At 42.6% G+C, this 27,883-nt stretch overlaps 1 protein-coding gene across 1 annotated transcript; it reads right to left on the bottom strand.

The window, feature by feature from the left end:
* Positions 1-989: 989 nt before the first annotated feature.
* DAB2 (DAB adaptor protein 2) lies at positions 990-27,711 on the bottom strand. Its single transcript, XM_082497844.1, has 15 exons — positions 27,704-27,711; positions 15,289-15,408; positions 13,976-14,115; positions 13,147-13,245; positions 12,691-12,822; positions 10,610-10,693; positions 10,338-10,361; positions 10,017-10,064; positions 9,779-9,841; positions 6,835-7,470; positions 5,853-6,006; positions 4,758-5,279; positions 4,135-4,226; positions 3,224-3,291; positions 990-2,498 (listed from the first exon to the last, which is right to left on the bottom strand). Exons 2-14 carry the CDS (start codon positions 15,380-15,382, stop codon positions 3,229-3,231), a joined length of 2,151 nt encoding a protein of 716 aa, XP_082353970.1. The 5' UTR covers positions 15,383-15,408; positions 27,704-27,711; the 3' UTR covers positions 990-2,498; positions 3,224-3,228.
* Between the last annotated feature and the right edge of the window lie 172 nt (positions 27,712-27,883).

The following is a 27,883-nucleotide window of genomic DNA, read 5'->3' on the forward strand; positions in this document are numbered from 1 at the left end:
GATTCTTTAAGACAGACTAAATCAGAGTAAACAGCTATGCAAACTAAGCTAGCAGACCAGCAAGCATCTTTGGCCAGCTTGTAAGAGGTCTTGCTAAGTAATTCTTAATGATCGTCCTGACGGCTATTTAAAAACTCCAGCATAGTGGGACTGTTCATTTTAGCGTGACCAGCAAATAGTCATTTAGATGCTTAAACCAAATGTTGGTAAACATATTCCTTCACTCAAGTGCCAAGACAGTCAATTGTGTTTTTTTTTTTTTTTAAGTTGTATCTGGGTCACTCGGCAGCCAAAAAAAAAAACAAACCAAAAGTAAAAAAAAAAAAGTAGTCACTGATTCTCTGTGAAGCACCATAAGACCTATATTTCAAGCTGGATACCAACTCCCTTTCAATAACTTGTTTTCAACCCCTTAACCATACCAATATAACAGTATTAAAAGTAAGCATGGAAGCACCCATGCTATTTATTCAGTGATACATCAAACTGACAGTTACAGGTCTGTCTCCAGTGCTAAAGGCTAGACTAAAACACTAACTTTCCAATGGATTTATTCTTTTTAGCCATCTCCATTAAAAGAGCTGTAAAATCTGTTCTGAACATGAGCTGAATGTTTTCATTTAGTTTTCCCAGCATCGGTTTAGACCTCCTGCAAAGTTGGAATATACAAATTGAGTTAATGAAACTTCTTAATGCAATGCAATTGAAGCACCCAGCTTGTATGGTCCTGCAGAAGGGAGCCAGAAAGCATGTTCAGTAGCAGCAAACTCAGGCTGAGCAGCTAATGGAACAAGCTTCTAGTAACAGTTTAGTAAATCAGCTGAGGATTTTATTTTTTTACTGTGGGACAGCATTTGTTGAACAGGCTGGATGCAAGAAACTACAGAGAGACTTAAGACCTTGCTATTAGACAGCTATAGTAAGAATCCGTCAGTGACAGTTATTAGTATGGTCTGAACTCCTAGTGTCAACTAGGACGCGAGACTGAGTTATGGAGGACAGAATCAACAGGCACACGGATGTTCATTTGGTATGAAGAGTTGCTTTGTTTAATGTCATTAGGTAACATCACTTGAGATACTACAGTTTTATATAACAGTGTAACATCCATAAGTTTCTACATTTCCAGTTTGAGACAAATCCTTAAATTCATAGCTTTTTTTTTTTTTTTTTTTTGCATTACAGAAAGTGCAAGAGAGGTTTATATACAAGACTAATTGCATGACTGGCTGAATTGAATACTAAGGGTGTATTCAAGTTGACTTTCTTAGCTCTCCAGTTCAGCAACTGCTTAGGCATTTGATTTAACAATACTGTCTCAAGTTTACATTTAGTATTAACATAAAAACCTCTGACACATTAGCCATCACCACTGGCCAAGAATGCAGCTGTTACAGTCAGTTATAACCAACTGATTTAAGGATCTGTTAGTAAAGAGGTTCTCTAGAAAAGTCATGGTTTTCAAGAGATGGAGGACTACCTCACAATAATGGTACAGAGGTGGTGCATCTGTTCACAAGGAATCTAGGCATGGAGTGAAACCATGATTGTCTTTAACATACTGGACACATGCCACTCTACACCATGTGACAACTCAAACTGAGCAACATCAGGGATGTTCACTGAGATATATGCAAGAAGCCTATCTGCTCATTCCATTTGTCTGCCAAGTCACCTTAATAGAGAAGTAATCCTAGTAGTTTTTCCTCCCTGAAAAAAGCCATATTAGCACCAAGACAACAGTTAGTGTCTATGACTACCTCAATGTTCTGCAACAGGTGTTCCAGCTTATCTGACCCTACAGTGTAGGCCTCTAGTGCTCAGGACTCCGGCAGTTCTGTTACAGACCCCACAGTTAGTCCCTTTATTACATAGTCATGGCAGAATGATACTTTTACCATTAGTTAAATAGACAAGTATTGATGTTTTCTCCTCCACCATAGTGTTTGCATATTTGTGGCTCAGAGACCAAGTCATACATCCAGTCACCAATTAGAATTAAGTAGAGTGCACTTCACTTTACAACTGGCTGCTGTTGTGTTAACAGGCAACTGACCTAGTTGTTTAAGGTGTGGAGACTTAGCTACTAATTCATTTCCCTTATGTCAAGGCAACACTTCTTCCCCAGGTACATTCAGTTCCTGTATTTTAGGACAGAAGTGCTACAGAAAGAGGGATTATGGTGGCCATGTTTACAAGATACATGACTTAGTTTTGCTAAGCTCTTCTGTGGAAAATTGCAAAGAACTAAAGTAAAGTAAACATCCACCAATTTGAATTTGGGTCTCCAGCAGGAGTCCAGCTCTCCATTTCTTTGCCCTGAATTATCTTCTTCACAGCATGTTCTTTGAGGGTTCGTGTTTCAATCCACCTGGACATATTTTAGATTACAGACATCATGGAATGGCAGCAAGAGTGGCAGACAGCAAAATGAAACATGTAGAAAAGTCACGTTGAGAAGAAGTCCAGTTATTCCATTTGTCCTTTTCTGGTTGTGCCTAGTACGATGAAGAGGACTTAGGGTTAGGACGGCTAAAAGTTATAGTTTTATTGCTTAAACTAGCTTAGAGACACCAAGAACAAAACTAAAGCAATAAATAGCAACACTTGTCTTCTGTTAGAAGCCAGAGAGTATTTCAGGGGAAGACTCAGAGGTGTGACAGAGGCCTAGATTTGCTAGCTTGACAGTTTGTATTCTTTAGTCAATGGTGTGAAAGTTTGAGTTACATTAGTTTGTAGTAACAAAAGCTCTCATAACAGTCATTATTCTGTTTCTACTCAAATTCATCTGGAGTACAAACCCACAATTATTTAGGGGATTAAACTACAGAAAGCTGTATGGGGCACTGTGTGCTAACACTCCCCTAAAGAGATATCTGAATTTAGTCAGCCCCTTTGAATTTTGCAGTACGTATTTACTCATTAACTTTCCTCAAGGAAGGGAAATCTAGACCTATTGTGGCCTCAAGACTTAAGTCCATGGAAGCATACATTTTTTGTCTAAGAAAGTCAAGCTGCCTAGGCTTAGCCGGAATGCAGCTATGTACAAGTCTGAGCAGAAGTACTTTAGCAGAACTATTCTTCTAGGGACTGTTTGCCATACTTCAGAGGACCATTCCAGTTAAGGTAGTGTAGTTTTTAGCCAACGCTTTACCAAAAGGTTTTCTGAATCAATTTCAGAGAATTAAGTAGGTTTTTTTTTTTTGATTAGTGGAAGACTTACCTGATCTATGCAAATGGGTTGCCAAAAGAATCACCAAAGAGATCAGAAGGTGGTTTTTGAGATTCCTTCTAAGGAAAGAGAGAGATTATAGGCTGTTAGTGGATTTCCAGGTTTCACCAGGTTCACTCTGCGTGGCTGTATCAGCTAGTTCCTGTTCCAAAGACCTTCTGGAAAGAATACTGCAGAGTCCCTGCTAAATACACATTAACTGCACTGCTTTAACATAAGAAAAGGGCACTAAAGCCATGTTACTAGTCTTCCTAGTCTGAGGCAAGGTATCTTTCAGAGAAAGCCACGTGTGCTTACTACACACTTATTTGGAGCTGAGCCAGCGTAGTCATGATGAGATCTGTTTTAGCCGAGTGCTAGATGTCTTATGTCAGCCTTCTGGACCCGATCCAGAGTTTCTACCCAGGGCTTCAAGTGCTGTGTCCCAAATGGAGTGATGTGGTTAAGCCACTTCCTCCCTGAGGGGGTACTGAACATGGGAGCCTGCCGTTTGTTCAGGAAGAGAGCTGGGCAGTCCACACTGCTCAGTCTACTCCACAGAAAGGCAAATATAACCAAAATGGAAGACTTCTGCAGCTATATTGTTTTCACAGTCTTTTGTGGAAGCTCCCAATAATGAAGAACTTCCTTCTAGGGCTTGCAGCCTGGGGAACTGGTTATGGACCCCAGCCAAACGGAATCATACTTTGTTAACCTTCTTGCAACAAATGCCCTCTGTTAGTTTAAATATTTGGCTCAGACATGCAAGAAGTTTTGTTCCACGGCCTCTAGAGCCAGAACCAAGTCAGTGCTCAAACACAAGCACCCCTGTTAAGAAGAAAGGTTGGGATGTTTTGCTTGGTTTCTGTTTTGTTTTTTCTCTTTTTTGTGGTCGTGTGTCCCCCCCCCCCCCCCCTACTTACAGATGAGGCACTGAAAAGGTCTGTTTTAGCTTGATTTTCAAACAGGCCATCAGCGGGCAGCGTACTTTGTCGGGGAAGAGGCTTCGGTGGTTCTAAGGAAAAGAACATAAAGCTGTTAAGTGATTATAGCAGTAGCAAGTACTCAGGTCTGCCTGTATAGCAACATGAAAGCTCACTTAATTAGATACACAACAAAAATCCACACAGAAGTTGCTTTGAGTGACCTCACAATTTTCTCGTACTTGTCCCTCACTACCCTTAAGCTAGATGGGACTTCTGACATTGGACAGACCTAGTTTACCTCCTTCTAGTCAAGTAGTTTAGGCACTAGGTGTCAGTGTTTGGCCACTGACATTGATCAATTCTGTAACATCAGTAGGGGAGACAGTCCTTCAAACCTCTGTTTCAGTAACCATTAAATATAATTTTTAGTTCTATCAAAAAAGATCACTGATCAGCCATCCCAATCCCTGAGCAGCTATCCTGGCAGAAGAAAAAAAAAAAAATTTTTTTTACAGTCATTTTAGCAGACAGCTTGCTAGCTTCTGTGTCATCATGATCTGTACTATCTTGAGGAATGCCTACTTTACTACTAAAATAATTGCTGAAAGCTCCAGAAGCACCTGAAAGGCTTTGCTGCTCTCCTCTCCTTGCTGGTACTGCAGGTAGCTTTGTCAGCTGGAAGTCTTTGAACATTTCCTTGACATCCTTCATCTCTTTATCACCAAGCGGATCCAGAGCAACAAAAGCATCACTCTCTTTCTTGGATAGCTCCTTCTGAGGTGCAGTTCTAGGTGGTGGCTGAGGTGGGCTAGTTGCTGTTGACACGGAGGGCAGTATAGATAGCGTCTGAGCAGGTAGCGTTGAAGATGAGAACACACTACTCTGGAAGGGATTTCCAGCACTGGATGGCTGTGCCCAAGGACTAGATGAAACTTGTGTTGGCTGTGCCCAGAGACCAGAGGACTGAGGGGCTGCTGGACCAAAAGATGCAGGCTGGTTCCAGCTTGGCACTGCATGAGTACCAAAGGCTTGATTAAATCCTGTAGGCTGAGCAGACATCATAGACCCAGGAAAGACTGATGCAGCCTGAGTGAAGGCAGTTGTCTGTGTATTCCATGGTGATTGATTTACTGGCAAGCCACCTGGGGGAAGATTGTTGTTACACAGCACTTCAGTGATCTGAAGACCTCAAGCAAGAGTATATTAATTCCACTGAGGGCACCAGTAAAACTTTTTGCGTACTGTTTGCAGAAATCTGTTGATTTACACTTAAAAATCAAGTAATTTGAGGGGAAGGGTAGAAAGGGGTTAACTTTTTTTTTTTTTTTTTTTTACTTTGCTCCATTTCAGTCCTGGAATTGAGGTTGATATAACATGAGGAGGAACACAGTCCTAGCACAGAAGTGATGGATTTGTTTGCCATAGTTACTTCTGTGTAAATGGTTATTAAGACTCTGCAGCAGTGTTACCCTAGCCCCCAAATTGTGCTTGGGTCACTTGAACCTTGTGCACCCAAAGCAGCAACCTGCCATCAAATTTTAAGGAAAAAAACCCTGCTCCAGTTAAGGATGCAGAGTTTAGGCCTCCATTCACAGAACTGAAGTCGTATAGGGCAGACAGCACACAAATTAAAGGGCATGAAGTAAAGGAAAAATTTAGTTTTAGTGTTAGCAGATATCTTAGACTGGACAAAGACCTTCACTTTGTGAACGAACCTAGACGAGCCAATGGAGGTGCTGTGGTAGGGCTTGTTTTGAAGAGATCCAGTCGACTAGCTGGCACAGGTCCTGTCTGTGCCACTGAGGTCAAGCTAAGGCACTCTGTAGCTGGCACAAAGAAGTCTGAGCTAAATAAGTCATTTGATGCAGTCTAGAAAGAAAAAAAACAACTCTGTGAGATGGCATGGCAGAACACGTGCTGGTATGATCAAGACTCCCTACTCCAAAACTACAAGCTTTTATTTCAGCTAGAGCAGAGCAGGGAGCTGTGATGTATCCTTTAGAGACCAAGTATGAGCGTTTCAAACCTCACCTTTTTGTTCAGGCCTACTGAGATGTGACTACTATATATTATCCTTACTTAATGCCACACAAGTCAACAGCAGAAGAATAAGACTTAAAGTAACTGAATTATTTGCTATCATAATGAACTTCTCTCTGCCCTCCACCCCTCTAAATATTCCTGCTCAGTCTGCAGTGACCCCTGCAGTTGTGGCATGGTCAGAATCATTTGAGTGCAAGACAAATGCAGCTGACCCACCATGTCTAGTCAGGGAAGTCGTTGAGATTGCCCTCAGTAGGCAGGTACTGAGAAGCTACACAGGTTTCTGTAAACTAGTACCAGTACCTCCTTATTATGAAACCACAGGCTGATGGGCATACAGCTATCACAACAGGTCTGGCATTATATCAAGTGTCGATATATGTAGCAGCATACTTACCAGACCTTTACAGAAGTATGGCAGCATTAAAGAAGAGAGCATATAATTTAGTGACCATAGCTACTATGAAGCATTCAGAAATGTTAGAATGTACCATGGCCGCAGAGAGGTTAGAGCAAGCACAGCAAGTAGAAGAGAAGCAGGTGTGTTGTGAAGCTGTTTAGCCAGTTACACGGTATAAAGAAAGAAAAGCTTCTTTCACCCAGCTTCTATAAGTAAAAGCATGCATATCACTTAATTACTTGAACATGGTTCACCTTGACAGACCTCCTTCCTCTTCCTGGCTTGGTACTTTGTGGTGGTGGGCTAATTGTTATAGACTCATGTGACATAAGCTGGATATTACATTCAGAATCCAGCTTTGCTCCATTCTGCAGAGATACTCCTCTGGAAGGACCTTCCACAAACAGGTTTGATGGGGCTTTAATTAAGCCATTCTGTTCTCTCTCTGGTACCCCATTTGGAGTTCCTGCTGCAGGCAACTTACTCTCAAGTGGCCACTGGCTTGACAGTGCTTCTTGTTTGCCAGTTCTATTAGAAATCTGGTCAAACTGTTTACCAAAGTAGTCGATATCCCCATTTGAAGCACCATTACCCGCTGGTGTCAAGGTACTTGGAGTTTCCTTCTTCTGATCAGCAGATTTTAGAGAATCTAATGAAGTCGGTGCAGATTTGTCTGGCTGTGTGAAAGGATCATCACTGAAAGGGTCTGGATTAGGCGTAGGAAAGAAGCTGAGATTGGTAGAGAAAGAAATCTCAGGCAAGAAGGGTGGCTGTGGCTTTGGTTGTGGAAGAGAGGTTGTGATGCCATTCAAGAAGAGATCCTCTTTTGTAAAAGTCTGTTTGGTCTCAATTTCAGAATTTAGATCCACTAACAGAATCTCTTTAGCTTCCTATTTGTTCAGAAAGAAAAATAGAGTTAGTTTTACGTAGGACTTGCTGCATAGTACACAAGTTCAAGGCAAACAGCTGCAAAAGGAGAGATTCTAGTATCCAATGCATTATACAAATAACTATTAAATGTCAACAGTGAAGTTGCACTAAAACTTCATCTTATAAGTAATTAAGGCAAGCACTGCTGGCTGCGGTCAAATCACAGCTACTTAGTTTTAGAAACTCAATGTTAAAAGCAACTGTTTAGATCCCTTATTTAAATATCAGATGTTTGTTCTATAGCCTAGAGACTGTAGAATAGTTAAGCATGAATTACACCTAGGCTTTCACTTGAGTCAAGAACCCCTGTTTGAGTTCCAGTCCTTTGTTTTGACAAGTTGTGAAATCACACATCCTTCATGTGATTTCAAGTTGCAGTCTCAGCTTCACAGTAAGATTAGAGAGCTATTTGCCAGTAGAAGATGTTAACATGCCAACTCTCCAACAAGCAGGCAGTTGGATGGTAAGACTTGGTCACTAACTGGATTGACAGCACCAATTGTATCATGGCTGATGGTGGCTTACAGTGCCAGAATAAACCAGTAGGATTTTTGGGGTCAGACTGAGCTATGACATGGTTCATGCACACATCTTGAGCTAGGGCTACTCATCCAGAACGGCCAGGAGTCCACTCTGGAAGACTTACTTAAGGATTCACTTCTCCATTAAATGAGCTTCAGCTGTGAAGGTCTTTAGCAGAGTTTCTGCAATAGCTCTCATAGCAGCAGAGGCATATACTGCTAGTACATATTTTTAAGACATCTGACTAGAGAGGGGCCCATGAAAACCTTAGGAAGTTCAGCAAGGCCAAGTGTAAGGTCCTGCACCTGGGTCAGGGCAATCCCAAACATGGATACAGGCTAAGCAATAAGTGGACTGAAAGCAGCCCTGTAGCTAAGCACTTGGGGGTGTTGGTGGATTGAAAGCTGAATATCAGCTCGCCATGTGCACTCACAGCCCGTAAAGCCAACTGCATCTTGGGCTGCATCCAAAGAAGTGTGGCCAGCAGGTCCAGCAAGGTGATTCTCCCCCTCTACTCCTGTCCTGGTTTCAACTGGGAAAGAGTTAATTTTTTTTCTAGTAATTGCTGTGAAAGGAATGCCAGTACCTATTGTTTTTAGTTGTTGCTAAGTGATATTTACACTATTTAAGGACTTTGTTCAGCTTTCCATAGAAGAACAGACAGAACGGTGGAATGGCCAATGAAATATTCCATACCATAGATGTCATGCTCAGTATATGAATGCGGGTTAGCTAGGGGGCAGGAATCCACAATCACTGCTCCGGACAGTGCCAATTCACCAGACAGTAAAAAAGACCCATGTGATTATTACTGTTATCGTTTTTCCTTTTCTGTTCTTGTTTCTATTAAGCTGTCCCTCCTTCTTTTTCCCTTTTACCCCTCCACCCTTCGGGGGGGGGGGGGGGGGGGCGACAGGCAAAAGAGTGAGCGTAAGCAAGTGGCTATGTGGTTCTAGTTGCCATCTGGGGTTAAACCACAACTCTGCCCTCATGAGACCCCACTCTGGAGTACTGTGTTCAGCTCTGGTGCCTCCAGCATAAGAAAGACATGGACCTGCTTGAGCAGGTCCAGAGGAGGGCCTTGAAGATGATCAGAGGGCTGGAGCACCTCTCTTACGAGGGCAGGCTGAGAGAGTTGGGATTGTTTAGCATAAAGAGAAGAAAAGGCTCCAGGGACACCTTGTAGCAGCCTTCTGGTACCTACAGGGCTTACAGGAAAGATGGGGAGGGACTCTTCATCAGGGAGTGTAGTCATAGGACAAGGGGTAATGGTTTTAAATGGAAAGAGGGTAGATTTAGATGAGATACTAGGAAGAAATTCTTTACTGTGAGGGTGGCGAGACACTGGAAGAGGTTGCCCAGGGAAGCTGTGGATGCCCCATCCCTGGAAGTGTTCAAGGCCAGGTTGGATGGGGCTTTGAGCAACCTGGTCTAGTGGGAGGTGTCCCTACCCATGGTGGGGAGGTTGGAACTAAATGATCTTTGAGGTCCTTTACAATCCAAACCATTCTATGACTAAAAATACAGGATTATTTCTGTCGCGCAGTCTCAAGTGAACTCTGCTGGATAAGAATGACATTAGCTACTCTAGTTAGCAAGCAGATCCTATTATAGCCTTAGTACACCAATGATAGCTTGACAGATGGCTCAGTGAAACCAGAACTAACAAAAACCCCAGATCTTATTACTAAGACTAAGTTTGGTATCAAAGCAAGAATCATGACAGCTAAGCTAGATTCTACTTACTGTGGGACTGCTTATATCAGGAGGTGTTGACATATCCCCAAACAAGTCCATCTGGTCAGCTCCCTTGAAGTGAGAAATATTGAAAGAATTGGTATCTGTTAGAATTCTTATAAGAGTAAGAATCAAGCACTATGCAGATCTACTGTAAACATACCTATAAATATTGCCACACAATGTGGGGACAGTCAGTTATGAACTCCTTAATAACATCAGCATAAAGTTCCAAAATTTAACCTACCAGTTTTGTTTTGTCAGCTTGATCAGCAGGTAGTGTTTCATTGCCATTCTGTAATAGATGGATAACAGTGTCAACAATAATTGGAATATCAAAACTTGCCTTAAGCTAGGGACTTGCAGGCTTCAAAGAGCAAGTGATGGAAGGAGTAAGTATGAGGGAGATCACTGCTCAGTATTAGTTCTGTAGGCCCATTTTACTCCCATTTCAATGTAACTGGGGATCTGACATTGCCTCTGTAATGCTGACAGTGTAAAGAAAGTCAAAGCTAGTTGTGTTGCAGCAGCATACCTAATCAAGTGAGGCTCAGCTGGAGTGACTTACCTCAGTCTTACTTGCTTCTTCACTCTAAAGAAGGAAACAAGGCTTTTAGTACCTAGACATCATGTAGAATATCCAAAGCCTCTCACTTTGGAGAGCTTACCAGATCTAGGAAGTAATCAAACTGCTAATACAACTAGCAACAAATTGCTTCAAGTAATCCTGGATTTAGACAGACCTCAGTATCAAGTCTTACAAGAGCCCAAGATCCAAGCCAAAGGTGAAGCGAGCTTTATTTCTGTGCAGACTGATGTAGTTTCTATAGTTTTACTCACCTTTTTCTTGGAGTCTTCTTCCTTCTTCTTCATATTATATATTAGTTGGAAAAGGTCCTTAAGATCAATAACTAGAGGCTCAGCCTGAAAAAGAATGTAGATTTTTATGCTATGTACTGCTTCACAGCTTGCTTCAGTAGAAGTCCAGGGAGCAGCAAGCCAAACTTTCTTAAATGGTGCAACAGTAAGGTTGAGATAACAAGAAAATCAAGAGTTTAAAGGGCTGTCTAGTTTCCACACAAGAGAGCTTACGCAGAATCCAAGGGTAATGGGGCAAAACCCTCTTGGAACCGTTGTTAACTCCCCAGGGAAAGTGGCTATATTTGTGCTAAGCCTGCAATGTTTTTTGCTAAAAAGCTTTTAGTGCAGCATTTCATAAGTGCCTGGCAAGTCCTAATGATACTTCCTCAAAAGTGCAAAGTTTATGCTAGCTCTCTGGTAGTCTCACGAGAGGAAAAACATTTTGCATCTGTCTGTTTTCTACCAACTCCAACACTGAACCTGAAGAAAGCTCCTGTAGCTAACACTACATTTATTTTAAGCCAGATGCAAATAGTAAAGCAGTGAGGCAAGCATAATGTAAGATTATCATCACTCCAAATGTGCAGAGCAGACACCAGCTTTAAGTGGTATCTGTGTCGAGTTGAAAATTTAGTGTGAATTAGAAAGGCATTGCACTCCCTACACACCCTTTAACAGGAATATTTGAGTGGTTGCTGAGGTGGTGGCAGGTTCAGTTCTACTGATTAGGAACTTTTGCTTGAGGCATATAGCAGCTGTGTCAGTGTCTATAGTAGGACGGGTCCCTGTGTTCAGCCACTATCTTTGTCTTAAGCAGAGAATCTGTTGAACAGATCTCACTGTTTTGCATCTGAGCATCAACCTCTCCTAATCAAGGGTTTCAGACAGGCGAGAGTTATCAACTTTGACATGCACTATAGCTGCAACAGTCCAGAGCTGCAGAAGCCCTTACTTCTCAGCTAGACAAGTTTGTGTTAAAAACAACTATCAGCAGGCCAAGAGTTGTCTACAGCTTGGCTAAGTTTATAGGCTGGCAAGCGGCACCCCGTGGTGAAAAGCTCTGAGAGAACAGACTTCACTCCAGAGCACACACAGAGGATTTTGTACTTAATCTACAATTCCAGTGAAGCCAACACACACAGGACTCTGATAAACTAATAAAACAGGCTTAGGAGAGCGTGTTACAGCTGTTACTAGAGTAGTAACATGCTCCAACAAGGAGCCCCTCAGTCCCACCTGCAGTGGGTCTGAATCTGCCCACAGATTCTCCAGGAGGGCAGGCAGGGTTGTGTATGAAGAAGTTACTAGCTTTGAAGTCTTGGCTCATCTAGTCGTTATAGTGACTATTATAAAGGCATTATAATGACAAGCTAATAAATAAATATCTAACTCAAGTTCAAGTCATTTAGGAAGCTGCATAATACTCAGCAATAATTCCAATTAGCTTGTTTCTAACACTGCTTATGTACATAGTCTCTTCAGAGATGAACCCTGCTTACAGGATTTCTGCATGGGGAAACATCACAGAAGGATCAGAATCCCTCCCAGAAGTAACTCTAGGAGGACCAGACCTGCCATTCACTGTCCCCAGAAACAACTATAGCAATTGGGCAAGTCTGTTTTCACTGCTGCACAAGACAAAACATCATGACAACTAGACTAGTGGAGTTCTAACATCATTTCTGTTAATTCCAAGTGAAGCTCTGGCAGTTTGACTCAAGTCATTCTCACTGACAATAACAGGACACTCTACAGGAAAGTCCATGATAATGGCTCTGTTCATCTCACTCATGACTTCCATGGTGCATGGACATGTTAAGCAAGGTTAACCACAGTGGGCAAGGTTACTTGAGTGTTTTTATTCTGGACTACAGAGAAGCTGAACAAGATAAAAGCCATTGATGGTACAGTGAATTCCTACTGCCCTCCTCTAGGATAAGAACCTATCCATCTGTGCTACCTTATAGGACTACCAGCAAAACGCTAGACCCTTATCACATGTGTAAAGTTTATACAATACCATGACTCATAGCAAGTGGAAAAGGGTGTCCGATCCATACCTGTTGTGCTGTTTTTATGGCAAAAAATTGGTGCTGGCCTTCTCCTCCACAAATATAGCCAAAGGCACGATTGTCTGTTACATCCCGAGCAATAAAGGAGATTTTATTTACAGGATGCTCATGCTCTATGACCTAGAATTGCCAAAAAAAAAACAACAACCAAACAACCCATTATTGTTTAAATTGCTGGAGACATAATAGCTGCTCTTCTCTGTAGTTAGAATAATTGAGACTGTTAGAAGGCTTCAGTTCAAGACTCAGATTTATCAGCCTTTGACTAACCGCAACAGGATGTAGCTATCTTTCTGGCAGGAGGCTATGGCATTACAACCCATTTCACAAGCCAGTTTTTATATGTGGAAGGAGGGGCACGATGCCATTAAGGAATCTACTTACTAACTTCCAAATGCCTCACTTGCTTTAAGAATTACATTAAGAGAATAAGTCGTGTCTTACCCCAGTTTTCTCATCTATTATCTTGATACCAGAGAGGGAGATATTCACCCAGATCTTCTGTTTGTGTTGACCCTGGGAACGGGCTGCCACTGCCATTCCCTGAAGAGGGTGAATATCAAAAGTATTGATGAGATTTCTGTTAGACTGAGCTTTAACTTGTTTCCTTACATTCCTCATAAGCCTGTGGCTGTGACTGTACTAGTGCTAATCTAGTTATTCCTATGCAACTGTACATTCAAAGCAGCATTCCTCTTGCAACATATGCCTGACTACGTTTGAAGTGATATGTCACAACTAGATTGCGTTGCCTCTGTAAATGTTTTGGAACTTCAAAGCTTTATCTTCGTTCACAAAACTGCTGCAGTAGTAGCTTCTTTACCAGCTTTCCTGGCCTGATTGAAGCTATATGAGTGTCTGCACACCAGAAGTAAGCATCTTTGTTGCTGCACGGTCTCATTTATTTGGCTTATCTAAATCCCTTGGGGTCACTATTACCATAGGATGCCAACTTGTATTTGAATTCAGTGTTAAATTGCACAGAGTTCTCCCCTCCCCATCCAAACCCCAAGCTCACTGTTTGTGATCAAGTTCATACTATTAGCATCCATACTGGATGCCTACAAGAAACCCAAAGGAGCATTCCCACACTGTTAGAGAAACACTGTCCTTAGTGCAAGGGGTTACAGCTTTAGAAGTAACAGCCATCTGGGATAGTGCTGTTATTACTGTTACCATTAAACAGTAGTTGAAGCTGTGCCAAAGTGACCCTTGTTCTGCTTTCTGAAGGCTACCCAGAAGTTGTTCATTACATGCCAACTCAAGCCCTTACCTTCAGCTTCATCATTGAATCCTGACTCATTTTATCTCCTCTTGCCTCTGGGACATCATCAATGCCAATCAGTTTAGCTTTGTATCTTACACCATCACCTTTGAATCTGATCAAGAGAGATTCATCTGTCTTTTCTGGCCCTGGAGACAGAGAAAAATGTTGGCAGGGTTTTTTTTTTGGTTTGGTTTTTTTTTTTTTGTTTTTTTTTTTTGTTTTGTTTTTTTTTAAGAGAAACGTCTATGTCATGGCTTTGAGATTTTTTTTAAAAAATATACCATTTAAGTCCATATTAAAACTGTCCCTTGAATATAGCTGACTAACAACCCTTAGTCGTTCCAGTACTGTGTGCACTGCAAGATAGTCAATCCTTTAAGGTCACAGTGCTCTTGCAGAATCTGGCCTCAGTTCAAAGAGCAGAGCCCAGTGCTTAATATTTAGGGACTTCAGAACAATTGTTTGCCACATAAAAGGCTAAAATATTTATCAGCAACAACCAAGCACATGTAAGCGCTAAGCAAAAACACCAAGCAGAAATGGTACTTTCCATGGCCATACAGGATGTTCAATGAGCCTTTCAGATGTTAGCCCTTAGTTCTGGTGTAGTCAGATCTCTTCTTGATGTTCAAGAATCTCATAGTTCCTGTGCTAGAACTTTCTATCAGCACCATCATTTCTACAACAAGTCCTGGTACCCCATCCCTGTAGCCACTTGGGATTTTAGCTATACTTGCTATCTCTGCTGTTCTCCCTACTTTAGAACTGCTTGGTTTTCTTTGCATGCTAAACATACTCCCAGCATGTACCTAGGTGTGTATTTCTGTATGAGGTAATTATATTTACATGACCTAATCCATCAAAAAATTCTATTACCTGAACTACAATAATTCTCATGAAATGATTCTTCTAGCTTTTCTGGACTAGAATCTGTAACTGTGTCAAGCACGTCACTCCCTCTGGAGGGAAGGGAGGAAGTGAGTTCAGGTTCAGAACGACAGCTACCAGGATGGTCCTGAGTCTGGTCACCTCCTCAGGAAGCTTTCACTTCTCTGGACTTTTGGAGACTTGTCAGGTTTAGCAAACGAGTCATTAACAAGTGAAACCAAGAGCTTTAGAACTTGAAGCTAGTAAAAACCTTTCAAGACAAACGCCTGCCTCTGGTTAGATTTATTTTATTAGCTTTTTTTACTCACTCTTCCAGTCAGCTTGAAATCTGAGAGTTATTTTAACTCTGCTGTGAATGATCTTAGTTTTAAGAAAATGCAAATGATTAAGGGCACTGACTGGAGGGGGTGTTCAAGAGAAGCTTTTCTTACCTTTCTTTTTTTCCTTCTTTGAAGGTTGTGCTTTTGGTGGAGCCTGTTGCTCAGGCTGGCTGTTGATAGTAGTAGTTTCAGCTTCAGTAGACATGGTGAGATGGTGGTCAGCTATGCTTGCTGTAGGTTTTAAAAATTCAAATAACAATAAGTAGGCAGAAATAATATTTTACCTTGAGGAAGAAATATTCTTATTAGACCTGTTAGTCCTGTTTTGTTCTTCTAAACACTAAAGCCCACTAATGACTGAAAATTTTTGTAGTGATCATATAGGAAGCCTGACTCAGTGTCTGTTCATCTCAGGCTATAGACAGCACCAAGTTATAGCCGCTAGGTGATGAACCCTCACCTCAGTAATACCTAATCAGTAGATCACACTGACCTACATCCACAGGCTGTACTTGCATCACCCTGTTTTAATCTGTTAACCTTTAGCTTTTTACCCTTTAAAGCTATTTATAGAACCTCAGGTATTTTGCTGTATTCTCTTTCAGCACAGCCAGCTGCATCTTTGTAGTAGGATAGGGGAGAAGGCAAGAAACATTTGCCGTGATCTGTTCCAAACACCCATGAAGATGAGACCAGAACACCAAAAAGAAGCCACCAGATCTTATTCAGGTTTCTATAACTAGCGGAAGTCTGAGGTTATAGCGCTCAACAGGTAAAAGCAAATAAACTCCTTAGGATGCAGACAGACTATTCTGGGAAAATACAACAAAACAAAACCCCACACTCTTAACAGTAACCAAGTAACCTTACACTTTTCAAAAAAAATCCTGCAAGTTAACAGAAAATATGGACTAGTACACCTTAACTCTATGCCATGAGACCCTTTTGCTTCTGAGATACAAGATACATGAGAAAAAACAGTCTGCAGTCACCATATTTGTTCCTACACAGCTGAAGCATTGATTTACACTTACCAAATAGAGAGACTTATATTGTCTTTATGGAGGTCTGAAGATCATCTATACCCAGCCAGAAAGAACTGGACATTCACATCTGTTACAGAAACTGTTCTACAAATCTTCTGTCTGGGTAACTGCAGGGGCTTCAGTTAGTCCCTTGAATTTTAGGGTGACAAATGAAGCCAAGGGATCATTGAGACGAGGTAGCTAGGATACCCTCTACTAGTAATTTCCCCTATATCCAGGCAAGCAGCCACAGACCAAGCCACCCCTTTCACCCAGCATACCGTTTGAGACGTACTAGGTACCCAGATACAAGTGCTGAAGCATTGCATATCCTCTAGCATTACAAGTTTGCAATTCTCAATACCCTATTCCTCATTTGCCTTAGAGCTAATGCTTTATCCATTACTTGGAAGTTACTTTCAGGGTTTCGCTCTCACTCCTGCCTTCCCTCAATTCATCACTAAGTCAATAGCTACAGACTGACTCATCCAGCTTGCCACTAACAGAGTAACGGACATCAATGCTTAACTGATCCTTAACCTAGGAAGAACACAAATTCCTAGGTCTTCAAGAGAGAATGTCAGTTCCATCTCCATTTAGCCTGGAGGGAGGCTTTTAGGGAACTAGCTGTTAATATAAGCAAAGTTAGATCTAGCTGCTTACTAGATGGTTTGTGGGTTGCATTTAGCATTGTTCAAGAAAATCAGAGATAAAAGTGCTCACGTGAGAAAAGTATCTGGCAGCTATACCTGTTCTCTCTAAGGAAATTATCTGGCCACAGCTAGGGAGCACTTGATGCATGGGAACAAAGGTGTTGCTGTGAAAATTTCAAGTGATTCTGAGTAGAAACAGATCTTAGAGGAAGAGTTGATATAGCAAGCCATGGTTACTTAGCAAGTGCTATCACTAGAAGACTGGCTTGTGTGCCCATTTTGACAAAGAAGCTAGAGTGAAACTATTACAGCCAACAGGGACTTTGCAGGCTACTTGCACCAGTACTAAGGAGGAGTGTGCCCATTGGAAAAACAAAAACAAAACAAAAAACACCAAACACACAACACAAAAACAAACTACAAACAAAAAAAACAACCCCTCCACATTAAGCAGGTAAAATGAAGGTAACCGAGTTCTACTCTAAAACTAAACTAGCTTGCCTGATGGTATAGTTTTGAATGGAGATAATCTTTAGACTTCAATGTAATGAACCTCTCCCCAGATTTATGAAGTCCTTCAGACACAGAGAGGAAGGAAAGAAAGAGTTAAGGTTGAACTGTTAGTTAGCAACCCACCCTCATCTGGAAGGTTACTGTTCAGAGAACAGAAAGAAGAGGCCTGGAGAAAACAGACCTAAGAAGTGCTCTCTAGGAGCTGAGTCACAGCTTTAGCACATTCTAGCCAGCTCCATGCTGGAAAGAAGAAATAACAGCCTCAAGGCACTGAGTCCTGCCTGTCCATGATTCTGCTTCCCCAGTTTAATTGGCAGAGCTACACCCGGCTCCGGTGTTATACAACCACAGTAAGTATCTCATTCTGAAGCAAAGTTAAGAGGCAATAACAAGCAAATAACCTAGGGAGGAGCAAATATGCACAAGCAAGACCTTACTTTGGCAACTGTAAAGTGGTAGAAATCCAGATGGGCATTTGCCATCTTTAAACTCTAGTCATCCCTCCATTATTGCCAACTGCCTCCATCCTATGGAGGCCAGACCACTTATTTGTGTGGAGCCAGAGAACACAAAACCCCCAAGGCGGAGGACAATGGGCAGGGATACACACAAGTCTGGCTGAACCCTTGCATATACCCCCTTTGTTACTGTGGAAAAACTCATTCTCAGTGTTAGCAATGCTATTTGGGAAGGTTAGTGAGGGCTTTCTAGCCAGTTTACAGGACATACTCTCCTATCTGAGGACTGGCACAGCTCACCTCACATGGTGGGAGTTCACAGTACATGACAATTATTTATCAGACCTTAGGAGAACTCAATTTTTTGAGAATCATATCTTAGGATTTGTGGTTCTTGCACTTGCTTAGAGGCTTCCTTTTAAGGTACTTGGTCCCTTAGTATTTACTTATCCTGCAGAAGTAAGGCAACAAGAGACTAGAACTGTTCTGTTACTAGATTCCAAGTTCATCTGAAAAGAGCCAGCCAGCAGTGCGGCAGGGTTAGAGATGCATGTGCTTTTATGCAAGGACAGTCATGCCTTCAGTTATACTGACATAGTGAAGAACAAGATCATTCCCACAGCAACTATGTCAGCAGACTTAAGTGATGCCTGTTGAATCTTCTTTATGTAGATAAGTCTATATCTATTGCCACAGCTTAGTTACCCACTATGCAACTGTATAGCCCATTTTAACTACTATGCTAAATGCACTATTTCAGAAGTCTTAGAGTGCAGATTCATGGATGTTGCTACCTTGGGAGAAGTGCCCCAAACTCTTGCCTATATCAGTAAGTACACACGTTTTGGTCATCCACTTTTCAGTTTATTCCAGAAAGGGCTACTTAAGAGACCACTAATAGTATCTTCTTCCTTTTCTATAGGGATTATACTGTGAACAGAGGGTACTGATCACTCCTTCGGGAAAGGCAATTTCAGGCCCTCAACACATAGGTCTTGAAATATGAGCTGTTACCTACTGCCTCAAGTCAGGCAACTCTCCGGTCAAGCATTATATATGATTTCCACACATCTGCCCTGGGAAAGTCAGTCTTAAGACTCCGGGCATACCATACTCTTGGTGTCTTCTCTGTACTCCCTACAAGGAGAGCTGTTGGTAGTGACAAGTCATCCTTGAAATACCTGTTTCTTAGCAAGACCTGAAGCACATGCCAAACAATTTTGTTGAGCAACATTTAGTTTCCCTTAAGAGACACTTTCACAATTATCCCTTATTTGAGCAAGGGGTGGCAACATGGTAGCTACCCTTAATGACTGTATTTTTGTCCTGTGCGCAGGGGATTGAGAATCTTCATTATGGCTGTAGCCTGTCATGGGATTTAAAGACTGGACAATAATCCTTACCCAACAGACAGGCTTCTTCCCCTCAGCAGACAAAGATAATTGCCTCAATGTTGATGAAAGCTTGTGTGAGGAGAGGTTAGGGGCACTGACAAAGTCAGAGGCAAGGCAGATAAACTAAACATCTGCTCAGCAGTCTAATACTTTGTCCTTTTCACAGCCTGTGCTGCTTCTTTGTCCCTTGATACTGCAAGTACATGATTCAGCTTAAAGAGTTATTGCATGTAAATATTAACCTCAAATTAGAATCCGAGAGGCCAAGAGAGGACAAGAGAAGCTTTTACTGCCAGGTGCAATATAGCCTGTTAGGATGAAGTAGTAACCGGAAACACAGCAATAGTTCAAGTGCTGAACGTGCTTCCAAGGCAGGTTGTTCCCTCACCCGTGCCTTCTTGATGAGTTCGTCAAGTTCTTCTGGTTAGCAGGTTGTGTCAGGACCTGCACAATGTATCCTTAGAAATATCTCTAGCCATCAAGTTCTTGACAGAAGAGCTGTTTTCAAAAGGCTGGCAAACAAGTTGTCACCTTGAGTGAATTCAAGACTTAAGTCTTGCAGGCTGAGGAAATGAGACTAAAAGCTAACAGCAATACATACAATGACTAGCAAGAGTCAGAGCTGTAAAGCCAGACACATTTACTAATAATGGACTACCTTGGCTAGCAGCATTCTACCCACATTCGAAGTATAACAGTGCATTTCTGTAAGCCTCTGTATGACTGACTTACATTTGCATCTTAACAAATCCCTATATACATAACTGACTGTCACACTTTCTGCCTAGTTCCTGCTGCAATGGTAGTGCCCTAAGTAGCCCTGAGAAACACTAGGCATGCATTAATAAATCAGAAACACATGAATGTGCCATTCAGACTTTTGCCTTTTAAACGGGGTCATTCATGCTGAGGAGTCAAATAAAATATCATCTTAAGTATTTTGTTTCATTACTAGAACACCCATTGCTCTAGCATCTGACAGCGTCCAAGAGTTCAAGTCGAATAAACCTTCTGTAACATGGCACAAGATTACTATGTTTTAGATGGAAAATTCCAGCTGCTTGTTCTGATGCAGGCACTACCATTAGTTTATTTCCTCTGTTAAACCAACCAAATTAGCCTGTTAGGAAGTAGCATAGCCAGTGACTAATGCACATAAAAGATACTACTAACCTTACCTACAGGTAGGTTAACCCTGATATGTATTGTTCACACCTATAAATAACAAGTACCTGCTTGAAGACAAGTGGTGGCAGGGAGTTCATGCTTGGGAAATGTTCCCCTCCAGTTTATGCCATGTCTGGAATGCAAGAGCAGCATCACTTGCTAGAAAGATGTCTGAATACAGGCTCTTATACTGCTAAGTCTAACCCAAGTCCCTGCGGTTAGTCTTGTAAAGAGAGACAACAGAAAAGGATGTTGACCTGCCTTGCCTGACAAGTGAAGCTACCCGTCATTCCCTCAGTCAGTAAGGTCTAGATTAGCGATGCTCCCACCACTGTTTCTCCTGGGATTCCTTTACAGCAGGGAAAACAAGGCCAGTGTTTTCAGCCTAAGTTCAAAAAGCCTGTTTAACTGTCTTGTTTAGGCTGTAGGTAGTTGGAAACATGATTTGTGGTTAAGAGATCATTTGCTTGGTATCATGGCCTCAGTTAAGCCAGGCACTTGGCCTGTTGGCCAGAATATTTCCAGATTAACAGTATTTTACTTTAGGGAACTTCTTTGGTGCAACTTGCTTTAAGCCCTGTTTGATGTTCTGCCCTCTCACCTGAGAGATTAATCAATACTTTGCTGAGGTATTGAGCAGCCTTACGCCAAGGTCTTCCTCTGTCAACAGGAACAGCCTTTAGGAATAAAGTACAACTGTACTTACATATTGCAGGATATGGCACATCATCCAGCTGTCTTGATCATACAAAACCAGTAATGAGAAAGAGGGAAGGGTGACACTTGTCTGCTTAGTGGGATAAAAGTGTGGCAATGGACACATCAGGGAATACCTCCTTCATGCTGCTCCCTTCCCCCAGTACCAACTGCAAAGCAGATAAAGATCTTAGTACTCTAATTAGTCATGTCAGCTACAGATGTTGGCATGTACCATTGCTGGTGCAGGATCATGCCTGTGAAATTACCCAGACATCTTACCATTTCAGTCAGTTTGCCAACTGCTATTTCATCAGTTGAACAGAACAGCCTGTTCTCATCGTATCAGTGCATCAGTCTCCTCTGAGCTGTTTGGTTTTGAGCAAGAACATAGAAATTCAAACTAAGTTCCCAAAAGTGTTTTCTGCTCACTTGAATTGCAGCCAAGTGAACATCACTTAGTTAGCAGCTGGAACTGAACAGGTTACTCTGTTCACATGGTGCAATTGGACCAGTACTTTTTGAAATTGTACTATATTTTTGAGCACATGATTTCTGATGAGGTTAGTCACTTCTCAACCCAGCTACCACACTAGCTCTATTTTGGATTTTTCTTCCACTTGTCATGGGAATAAATACAGCTGTTGCAGGAATATTAGAACAGGGGGCTCAGGAGAAGTCATGACCAGTTTAAACAAGCTGCACCTGACTAACAAGTATTGCCCTCTGCTTACTTTAAAGGAAGAAAGTGAAATGCTTTTCATGAGCTAGTGCTATCTGGTTCCCTGAAGACTTCATTTCAAGCTGAAGAGAACCACCACTGTTGTAGTCTGTCTGATAGAGTTATTCTTCAGCCAGGAACTTCAGTGTCCAATGGTAGTGTCCAGACACCTAGCTAGTCCATCTCAAATTATGAGTTGTTCAAGGAATAACGCAGCATCTTGCAACAAGTCTTGGTAGCAGCCTTTCCAACATCTGTTCAGCATTTAGCATTCCAACCTATTAGCTCACTTCTGAGATTAAGAAACCCTTTCACTCTTAGTACTAGCAATACCAGCATCTGAATTCCAGATTCTTATTTTCGAAAGAGATTGACAAATATCCCAGTATGCTCTTTCTTGATAGACAGCTATTTGGTTGGTAACACAGGCCTATTATTAGATTATATACTTAGGTTATCTAAGAGATGTTTCTTCATATCAGTCTTCCAGAAAGACAGCATGCTTTGCAGCATGCTAAGGGGCCACTCCTCTATACCACTCTCTCCAGTTTCCAGTGCTGAAGCCTCATAAATCAGTGGCCCCTGAGCCAGAGCTCAGTTGTCTGTTCCAGTTATTGCTCAGGAAAGCATCACCTGCCTCCTCAAAGGATGAGGGATCCAAGGCAATGTTTCTGCAGTGCATACCGATTGATCTTCTGTCAATATTACTTGTTGAGAATCACTGGATATACCAAACAACCTGGAAGCAAAGCAGTCGTTAATCAAGGCAGATAGTGTTTACTCAGATGCAAACTCATTTGAGCTAGACAACAGCTCAAACGCTTCATTTCCAACTGTACTCCTAACACCCTCCTGCCTAGACGGACTGTTTCTGATCTTCTTGCTAGTTAGTACAGCAAAGGACTCTTGCCAATAACCATGCTTTTCACCCCCTTGCTCAGTGCAGGAACTTGACACATATTGAAGCTGTTATCAGAGGTTATTTCAGCTGCATGCTGTTAACTGTCCAGTGCTGGCAGTGTTATCCCTCTTTACAGTTTGTGTGTGTGCAAGCTGCACTGAGAGAGATTGCATGTGTTCTGTATAGCCTATGCCGAACTGTAAGTGTTCTATACCTGTTCACAAGTTTATCTGTATAAGCAACAGGATTTTGCTATATTATTCTGGTGTTCACCCAACCCAAAACCATGTAGTGGCCATAGTGTCAAGTACTGCAGTTTGCTTACCCAGCCTTATGATCCCACGAACAGCCAAAACCCTGTCCTTAAACATTCAAATACTGCTGGAATGAAAAACCCTCCACCTAGCCCCTTTACATAAACTGTTGTAGCAGTCATTGTCACAAGTCACTCCATACAGTCTCTTGTAACAGATGCAAGTTATGTTCACGATGTGTTACTAGAAGACCGATGAAAATTCTGTTTGCACCTTATGAGGGCAGCCCCTTCCATAGCAGTTTCCGTCCTCAGGTATTGTGAAGCGTACTGCTTAATACAAGGGCTACTCTTGCCTTCAAGATTAGTCATTACCAAGGGCCCCAGCTCTCCCTTGCATATACAGCAAGAAAGGCAATGAATAACTAAACAAGGCACAAACCTAAGAAGGTGGTACAGAAAGTTCTATACCAGAGGTAAAAAAAGGATTAAACAGGATTTTCAGAGCTATGCTGCAGCTCCTTCAGTAGCTGTCCTACTACACAACTAGTAAAATTTCATAGATGACTATTCTGTACAGTGTTTCCCTATTGGTAATTGTAATTACACGTTTGTGAGGTACATTAAAGCAAGTTTATATTACTGCTCCTAAATCCAGACTCTAAAGTAATCCTGACCAGGCTGTCTAATGTTCCACCTCTGTGATGGTCTTGATATCATATTATGGGGATGCCCCCATCCATCACAGGCATGCAAGGACAAGTGTCAGCCTTCAATCCCGCTCTAGAGTTTAAGCTCCATCAGCCAGGTTAGCTGCTGTTTACAGCCAGATCTGTTATTCAAGCTACTGCAAAACTAGTTCTTACTCATATAGTGCAGCCCCCCCTAAAAGCACAAATAACCCTGTTCTGAAAGAGCACAAAAGGTAGACACACAGGTTGCAATATTAACTCTACATCCTTAGTGTTCCCAATTTGCTTCATCCCTTCCTAGGAAGAAAGTATCATGCATAGGTGTTTTAGCCACATGGCAGATGTTTGGGAGTTCTTAATAGCAGGAGACCTGCTGTTGTGTAGCAGAACAGCATTACGAGTTGATTAGACTCTGCTGGAGGAGCTAGATCCTAGCAACATTGTCGTGAAGCCTCCTGACTGCCAAGGTAAAGGTCTGTTATCCTGTCCATCAGACCTACTTGTTCTGTTCAACAGACAATCCTCATCAAGTATTTCACCTCTCATCTTATTGCTTAAGGATGCAACATGAACTGACAGAGCAGCAGGGAATTCAGCTCCAAGGCCAATAGCCTGTCCCTAACTGGCTCTGTAATGTCTGAGCTTTGAGATTTAAGGTGACATGCACCAGCTATGAAACTTTATTAGAAGCTTCTGAAAACAGAAAACCCCACGGATGGCTGGGAGTAACGGTCTGCAGGACTTTTCAGCTGAGACACTTCATCCTCAACACTCCATAGCATATGCAAGGCACATCCTTTCAGAAGGGGGAAAACTGGAATGGTGTATGCCCCAATCAAGCAGGGCTGACGAGTTAGATGGAAGAAGACGCTTTGTTCAGCGCTCAGCTGCCCAGCTTGTATAAACAAGCTAATCCTGCTAAAACTGGTACCTCTTGTTTATTGACTAGGTCTGCCACTATGCTTCATCCAGCTTCTTTATAACCCCAAGACCCTTGAACCCAGATACAGCCTCAAAACCAGGTTTCTAAAGTCAGTTTGTTTTGTCAGTTATGGTACTTAGACACCTGATTCTATTTGATCCTTCCAACACAACCCACATTTGTATTTCTGCAGAGTCCATGCCGAGGCAGGGGAGTAGTGGCTTACGCTTGGTTGTGTTTCACAGCAGAAGCTCATTAAGACCTCTTAGCATTCCTCCTTTCCTACTCAGGAAATAGATTCTTGATTCTACTAATAATCCCTTAGTTTACATGCAAGATCTAGATTTTTCTCCAAAATCCTTGCAGACTACAAGTTACCTTCATGCCATCTCTTCGTCTTTTTTTTTGACAGAATCTAGCCAGCAAGCAGGATCTGCACCATCAGTACTGTTTCGAGAACAAGCTGGCTTTCTCTGGATGTGGAATTTACTGCTCCATTGTCCAAGCAAATTCATGATCCTGTAGCGCTCATGTATTGCTAGCCTTGCTGAATAAAGTCCACAAACATTCAAGAACTGGGTTAGCCTAGCAGGTCACAGAAACATCCTAGCAGTATAAAGTTCACCAGGAGAGATGAACACCAATAGGAAAGAAAAATCTGTAGGTTTGGCAACAGTACTCAATGACTACAGCACATTATGCACTTTTGTTTACATCATATCTCAAGCTATGGTTTTTATCCTAAACATCCTATCCTGGCATCAGCCCTCGATTCCTCCTTCCTTGACACCGAGCACGTTTATTTGCTTTCCCACAGAGACAAAAATCTAAGAGCTCTTTTCGCCACCCTTTGCATATATTACATTCACCTGTTTAGAGTGCTTCTTTCCGTATCTGCTTGTGAAGTAAAGGCCTTAAGCAAGAAGCAGCTACTGGTCTGCGGTGTCCAATGATAGGGTTATGCAGGCACTTTGACAAGCAACACTCTGCTCAGTGAGAAAGTGGGTCGTGTGCTGCAGATGTAGAGAGATACTTAGAAACACAGCAGAAGGCACATGGTAGAATGGATAACTATCTCTACCTTGACAAAAGGAAACTTACAAAATGTTTGGCATTTGGCCCATCCTTCCAACTGATAGTGCTGAGCACAACCTCTGGTGCTCAGCCAATAGCTTTTTTTGAAGTAAGAGCACAAGAGATGAGAAGTATCATAAGTCACAGGACTATCAGAGTAGTGCTCACCATTCTCCCAGTCACCTGTCTGCAGTGACAGGCACACAAGACCATTAGATTCTGCTCAGAAGAGCCATCTCTATTTGAGACTTGGAACACCTGGTATTAATTCCACTTTACCCTGAGCCTTCCTATACTCCAAGTAATGAAGTTTGCTAGTTAACCCTCCGTTCTGATGGTTCACCTGACATTCATTTAGCACTCAGCCTCCTTAGCATTTCTCCCACTTGGTTCTCCTCCTCCAAATGCAAACTCTGGTGAATTACTATTAATAGAAATTTCTGCTTTAGCCTTGACCAAGTCCTCAGACCATCCAGAGAATTTTGGAAACCTGATTATGCCTCAAGAACCATTGCGCTGGATGCAACTGCAGTGATTCTTTGAACAGACGTGATGGATGACTCCCTCAGACAATCTCCCTCCTCAGTGGGAAAGATTTTCTTCAGATTCTTATTCACCTCTCTAATTAGCCACCTACTGCCTCCCCCACCTCTTGGAAGGTCCTGATGGAAGCTGGTCTGAAGACCCGCTAGCGTTACAACTGCCTAACAGGTCACTATCAGACCCAAGGATGTATTTTCAATTTACCAGTGCCTGGTAAGTCTTCATAGCCAGCTAGAATGTGTAGCTTCACAATTACTTTTGTCCAATTGAATCCACACCTCTATTTTGCCTATCTACACAGGTGTTCCCATCCCTAAGCATACTTATGCCCATTCCTTAGCATACAACAGGCTATTCTAAACCTACATGCTCTCAGATTTGCTCCGTTTCAGGCAGATTTGTTTATGAAAGTTACAGAAGACTTCCGAGGAGAAAAATGTAGCATTTTAAGGCTAACTGCCTTCATTAAGAGAAGATTAAAACAATTCTCCCCACCCCCCAAAAAATTAAAAATTAATCCTACCTTACCAGTAGCTTTGCATGCTTCCCTAGTAGGGTAGGTGCTCAATTAAACAGCCTCAGGGTATCTGAGGGGTAGAAGCTCTGCTACGGAGAAGTCCGGCTGTATTGGCTACACCTGCATTTATCTTACTGCTCAGAGCACAGGCACTACTCCAACCTAAGTGTCATCATATGATGATCATTAGATTTTAAGCATCTCACCAGCTGAGAAGGCAATTTCTCTGACAAGTTAGAAGCCTCATTCCAGTAGATCCTGGACACCTTTAACTATACCCATTTACCTCAGACACATTAGCATCCTGAGATGCACCAGTGGACAGAGGGGTGCCTAGCAAGGATGCTCCATCCAAATAAACATAACAAAAACCCACCTCTGCTTCCCAGCATCCTAACCCGTTCCTCCTCTCTGCTGCTGGAGAGATTCTTCCACATCAGTTATTTATGTGAAACTTAGTATTTATATAATTCACACACCTTCCCCCCCGTCTTAATTCCCTCCTCTCCACACGCAAAAAAAAATGAAAAATGCACATTTATTTCGCTTTGCGCTCAGGCGTCCCCGGGGCGCCGGCCCTGCCCGAGCCGGCAGCAGGACGCAGGCGGCTGCTGCCCCGTCTCAGCCGGGACGCGCTCCCCGCCGCCGGGCGCCCCCGCGGCGCGGCCGAGAGCCCTCTCCGCGGGGCCGGGGCCGGGGCCGCTACCTCGGCGGCGAAGCGCAGCTCGCACCGGCGCCTTTTCCTTCCCCCCCCCACGGCTGCGGGGAGATGCGAGCGGCCGAGTCAGGCTGAGCCGCGGCCGCGGCGTACCCTCTCCCCCCGGCGCCCCATCTTCCTTCGCCCCCACCGCCCCCCGCAGCCACCGACCGTCACGTCCTAAGGGAAAAGCACGCCCTCCCCATGGTGACAAGCCCCTTCCACCCTCCCACCCCCCCCCCCTCCCCCCCCCACCGTAGGCTTTGCAAGAAGCCGAAGTCCGCTCGCAAAGCTACTTACGGGCTAAATCCGTGCCGCTCCGTGCATGATCCAGCGACGGCAGCCGGTGGGCCCGGTTAAATATTCGGTTGTACTCTCGCCTTCAGATTAGTTAGCCACTCACAGCGAGAGATATGGTTTTAATCAGATGCTGGCAGCTGAGGACTACCCAGGAATGTGCTATGATGTTTTTGCTGCTCG

Source organism: Vanellus vanellus, assembly GCF_965231255.1.
Source record: "Vanellus vanellus genome assembly, chromosome: Z".
In the NCBI taxonomy this organism is placed as follows: Eukaryota; Metazoa; Chordata; class Aves; order Charadriiformes; family Charadriidae; genus Vanellus; species Vanellus vanellus.